Raw genomic sequence first — 5,675 nt, forward strand, 5'->3', positions numbered from 1 at the left:
TGGGGCTCAGGGTTTTGGGTGTGTGGCTGGTGGGGCCACAGGCTGGGGCCCAGGAGTTCTTGGGGGCTGATAGGCTCCTGTGGGCTAGGGCTACAGGGTGTCAGGGGACACACATGAGTTCAAGCACCTGTGAACAGAAAAAAGGAAGTGAGTCAACATCCCTGAGCTCCAAAATAATTGGCCTTAGGCTGAGAGGCACTGTGGAGGTGGGCTTGTAAGCAGTGACACCTGGAGGGATTGGGGTGGGGTCAGGAGGGATCAGGTGGGTGGGACTTGTGCACCTGGAGGACAGGGTGGCCTGGGGGCAGTGGGATGGAGCTGAGGGGCCAGGGTGGGGCCTGGGAATTGGGGGTCGGCACCAGGCAGTGGAATGGGTCTGGAGAGTTGGGGCAGGACCTGATGACCTGCCCGGGGTCTGCTGCAGCGAGGTGGGGTGGGGAGCTGGGGATGGGGCGTGAGGTATTGAGACCACGGAGCAACACAGGAGAGCATCCTAGGCCATGAGGAGCCTACCTCAAAAGAGGCCGCAGTCTTTGAGGTTCTCCTTGATGATGATGTCTGTGACGGCGTCGAAGACAAATTTGACGTTCTGGGTGTCGGTAGCGCAAGTCATATGGGAATAGATCTCCTTCACGTCGCGTCGCATGTTGAGCTCGAGGAATTGCACCTTGATGTAGTTGCCCGCGTCCTCGTACGTGTTGGGCCCTGGCGGGGAAAGGGGGTGCTCTCTCACTCGGTGTCCCCACTCCTTCCCGCCGCGGGAGAAGCGCAGGCCCAGATTACGGGGTTGGGGCGCCGCCTGGCGGCCAGGCCGCGCGGGGGGCGGTTCTCACCGTCGTAATCTGGGAAGCAGATGCTGAGATGCGCCTTTTTGATCTTCTCGGAGAAAACGTCCTTCTTGTTGAGGAAGAGCACAATGGACGTGGTGGCGAAGTAGCGGTGGTTGCAGATGCTGTTGAACAGGTGCAGGCTCTCGTGCATGCGGTTCTGAGGAGGGCAGAAACAGTCGGCCACCGGGCGGGGGAGCGCGGGCACCGCCCCTGCGCCCACAGGCTCCGGGGCACCAGGCCCATCCCGCTCAGACAGCTCCAGGTCAGCTTCCCCCACTGCCCCCCTCAGCGTGGCTGCTGGCTCCCTTGTGTTCTCATTCGGACTGTTCTGGAACGACTGTCCGCTCTCAGACGCTCCCCGCTTGCGCAGTACTGTCTCCGGCTTTCCCCTGAAACACTGGGGCCCTGCCTGGCACCCACCACTTCGTCGTCCTCCACCAGCACCATGTCGTAGGCGCTCAGCGCCGCGATGAAGATGATGCAGGTCACACCCTCGAAGCAATGGATCCACTTCTTGCGCTCCGAGCGCTGCCCGCCCACATCGAACATCCTGTGGGGCAGTTGGGGCCTGAACCCGCTCCTGGAGTCCCCTGGACGCGCCCACAGGCATCCCCTTGCCGCCTAATGCCGGCTGGGGGCACTCGGGTGGGACTGGCATGTGGAGGGGCCGGGCCTTTCTGCGGGCGGGCTATCAGAGAAGCGGGGTCTCTTTGGGATGGGGCCTCCGGGACGGGCCGGGGCCTCCGGGACGGGCCGGGGCCTCGGGGCGTTGCACTCTCGCGCAGCCAGACCCCCGGAGCCAGGCCCAGGGCGAGGGCGCGGGGTCGTACCGGAAGTGGAGGTCCTTGAAGGAGAACTGCGTCTCAATGATGCCTGTGGTCTTGACCCGCGAGCGCAGCACATCCTGCTCCGTGGGCACGTAGCCCGGGGTGACCAGGCGCTCCAGGTCCGAGAGGTAGCTGCGGGAGACGGCGGGGGGAGGGGTGTGTGGGTAGGGAGGAGTGGAAGGACATGGTAGGACCCCGCCCGTAACCCCGCGCCCCGCCTGCGCTCTCACTAGCCCGCGGAGTCGTTGAGCTGGTACTCAGACGCGCGTTCGAAACAGGCCTGGATACCCGAGTCCTTCCACAGCCGCTGGATGATGTCCGACATCTCCTTGGGCATCGTGCCCTCTTCGATGGTGTCTGCCATGTGCATCAGCTTCCGGGCGTCGTCCTGAGGGCAGGGTGGGAGTTGTTGCTGGTGACCGTGGACTTGGCCCAGTCTCATGCCTCGAGTCCCCGGAGGCCCCCGCTCAGCCAGTCTCCCTGCACACCTGGCGGGCAGAGTCTCCATATTGGATGTTGAGCGTGGTCATGGCGCGCACAATGGCGAGGATGGACTGCAGTGTGTTGCCGTAGATGATGGCAATGAACTCGAGGCACTCTTCCAACGAGTACCCATCCTGGTGGATGATCCTGCGGCCAGGGTGAGCCGGGTCAGGGCCCAGTGGACTGGTGGAGAAGGACGCCCCCCCCCCCCCCCCGTGCGCCGCCCACCCTCAGGGACCTCAGAAAGGGCAAGGGCACTCACTTCATCTGCTTGACAATGGTGCTCTTCCCGGACTCACCGGCACCTGGAAGGGAAGCCCCGCCTCAGAGCTGCGCTGGCTGCACTTCCCCACAACCTCCCCCCACCCCGAAACCAGGCGCAGAAGATGGGGATCGGCAGGGCAGACTCAAGGCAGGTACAAGTCTAACCCCCAGTTACACCTGTTTCCCCCACTCCCCACCCCCAAAACAAGGTCCTGACACCCTAGAGGAAAACTGTTTGTAAATGCCAGGAGTGATAGAGGGGGGCTGACGAGGGCGATCAACGACTTCAACTGTGTTGGGGAGCCTCCAAGACCCCTGGTATTTGCATTCTTGATTAGGCTGAAATCAAAATAAAGAGAACCTGGAGCGCCACATTGTGGTGGGTTATGGTACTGCACGCAGAGGATTATTGGAGCCGGGTCCACCCCTGCTTTTCAGGGGTTGTAGGGAGAGGGAGTGTCTCCAAGAGGCTCAGAGGGAATTAGCACCTTTGAGTGGGGGAGAAGACAGAGCTGACAGCCCCTCTGAGCCTGCTTTCGCCAGGGCTTTGGGCACAGTTAATGGGATTTCTGGCTTAGCCTCTGTCTCCCTGGGGTGTTCTGGCTTGGTCTCTGCCCACATCCAGATGCCTGACTGGATCCTGGAGAGCCTGGGGTGGAACCCACATTGCCCTCTCAAAACAGCTCCTTCTTGTGGGGAGGTAGTGGCCTGGAGGGCCTGAGTCAGCCCCACCTCTCCTCACCACCCACGGGACCGTGGACATAGCTTTATCTATCCTCCGCTGGGCCTTAGTAGCTCTCAAATGGGACACCGTCTTTAGGTCTGCCAACAACAAAGCTCTGGAATCTAAGGGCCGTTGTCTGTGGATCTGGATGGTCCTCCCAGGAGAGCTGTTACCTTCAAGGAAGGAACCCTATTGTAGGGCTCTGCAAGGAAGCCCCTGGCTTCTCCAGAGGGGAGGGTGCCTGAGTCAGGGCCCTCTGGAGAGGGGTTCCGTGGGTACCCAGCCTGGGGAGTCAGGGTATCACCTATCAGGGCCAGGGCTCCCACTCACGTCCCTGACCTGTCTTAGGGTCATTCTGCTTCCAAAGTCACCCGTTTCACAGAAAGGCTACGTGCCTGCCCCCCCACCCCGGTCTCCGACCTGGTGGCAGTGACCCCCCCTGGACCCACACCCATACCCAGAAGCAGCAGTTTCACGGTTCGAGCATCCTTTTCAGCATCTTCTTTTAGCTTCTTTTCCAGCTCCCTGGAGTGCTTCTCCTCAGCGCTGGCCCCAGCCCCCATGTTCCCAGTAGCAGGTGAACAGGGTGGTTAGTTGGTTCTTCTGGATGGAGGGGGTCCCCAGAGCCGGGCTCGGGCCGGCCTCAGCTCTCCCAGCACCCTTCTGACCCCGGGCACTGGCAATCAACTGGCTTTCCACAGACCTGTGCAGGCCCGGTGGGGCTGCTTAGTGGGATTTTGGGGCCAGGGGTTCCCAAGAGCCAATGAGAGACAAGGACAGGTGAATCCAGCTCAGCCCCCAGCCCTTCTAATCAGGCTGGCGTGGCCCCAATCCCTCAACTGCTGACTCCGCACCCCTCTCTATGAGCCCCAACCCTCTAGGAGAGACCGTGGAGACAGGCCCTGAGCCGGAACAGGGAGACATGCTCCGTTGGTCCAGGCTTAGAAGGGGGAGAATAGGACCCTGAGCCCCTAGGGTGGGGGCATCAGCACTGCTTCTTATTTTGTAAGCTCGCACAGGCCCTGGTGGATGGGTGCCCATGTCACCAGCCCCGTTTTACTCTCAGAGGGTCACACAGAAGGAAGTGGTTGAGAAGGGCTGGGTGACTCTGGACCAGGGTTCCATGCTCTGCAGAGAGTCAAGAAGGAGGGGAGGACATTGCATACCGAGGGCCAGATCTGACCTGGGCAGGCCTCTACATACCTCCATGACTCCAACAGACTTGGGGGGGCGTGCATGTCTGCTATGTGTGCCTGGGTGTGTGTGTGTCTATCCTTTGCTGGCATCAACCAAAGCAATGACATGACATGTTTGTCCGTGGGTACGCTCATATGTGCACATGTGCCGGTGTGTCTATGCCTTGGGAGCACATGTCCCCATGCACACCAGGCACATGTGTGCACGTGTTGACACGTGTTTGTTCCTTTTTCCTCATGTGCACACGCGCCGATGTGGAATACCGTGCACCTAGGTATTTGTGTAGGGATGTAAAAATGCGCGCACCTGAGTGGTGCGTGAGCTAGCGTGCACGAGCCCGTGGTTTCCGCCTGTGCGTGTGCACTTATGTACGTGTATGCCTGTATGTGTGCACACATTCACGTGCCTGTGCCTATGTGTACACGTGTGCCTGACATGCAGAGCCGGCCAGGCTCTTCCAGAGAACATTTTGCAGGCCTGTCGTCAGGTGGGGAAAATAAGTCCCAGTGCGGGGGCTCCCAGGGGCACGGAGGAGGGACTCACTTCCTGTCCTTCTCCTGAGCTGTTCCCTGCGGGTGTCTGAGACCTGCCTAAGGGCATCTGTCGGGCATGCCCGCCTCAGCTGAGGGGGTCTAGCGTCTGTGTATTGGTTCACACAGGACAGGAGTACTGCTGGGGGAAATCATTCAATTAAGCCTAAAGTTCCCAGGCTCTGGAGATTGCCCACGTCCTATAGGAAGACCCAAACCCTGGGCTCTCCAGGCTACCCTCCAGAGATCCTGAGCCTTCTGGCTGGACTCCTCCTGGAAACCTGGCTGCCTGGTAGTACTCAACTCCGTTGCAGACCCAAGAGACCACGAGGGGGTGCGCCAGGGCCTCAGATCCTGAGTTGTGAGCCTGTCCCTAAGCCGGTGGGAAATGGATACTGGCTCCTACCAGAGGCTGGTGGCTTCACATCTACCCTATTGGGTGGGCGGGTGGGGTCTGTCCTGGAACAACAAATTATCTGTGCCACCTTCAGCTTCCGGGTTCCACCCATCCTCCACCCCCCACGTTGAGAGTGGGCCCTGGGGGTGAGGGTGGGGGGTGGCTCTGCAGCCCCTAGGGATTTGGGGCAGTGCAGGAGCCCAGGTTTGTTACACCAAGGCAAATCTGGCTTCTGCTTATTGTGTTTATTTAAAGTGGGGCCATTCACTGTCTCCCAGTGCCCCTCTAGCTCCCCTTTCCCGCCAGATATGGCCATAAGCCCTGCTGGACCCATAGGCCTCCCCAGCTCTTAGCTTCCCCCGCTGGGGCTTGACTCACTAAATTTGGGCCAGGGCCCCCAGCCCCACTTTCCTCTGTCCAGCA

General features: G+C 60.6%; 1 protein-coding gene across 1 annotated transcript; it reads right to left on the reverse strand.

Moving 5' to 3' along the window:
• Window positions 1-469: 469 nt before the first annotated feature.
• GNAT1 (G protein subunit alpha transducin 1) lies at window positions 470-3,913 on the reverse strand. Its single transcript, XM_087867030.1, is given in 8 exon segments — window positions 470-705; window positions 834-1,223; window positions 1,226-1,380; window positions 1,661-1,789; window positions 1,888-2,045; window positions 2,146-2,287; window positions 2,403-2,445; window positions 3,586-3,913. Coding segments are annotated over 8 exon segments (1,314 nt in total). The 5' UTR covers window positions 3,692-3,913; the 3' UTR covers window positions 470-514.
• Window positions 3,914-5,675: the final 1,762 nt, after the last annotated feature.

This window comes from Ursus americanus, chromosome 14, assembly GCF_024610735.1.
Source record: "Ursus americanus isolate L20-20 chromosome 14, mUrsAme1.1.p, whole genome shotgun sequence".
NCBI classification, from domain to species: Eukaryota; Metazoa; Chordata; class Mammalia; order Carnivora; family Ursidae; genus Ursus; species Ursus americanus.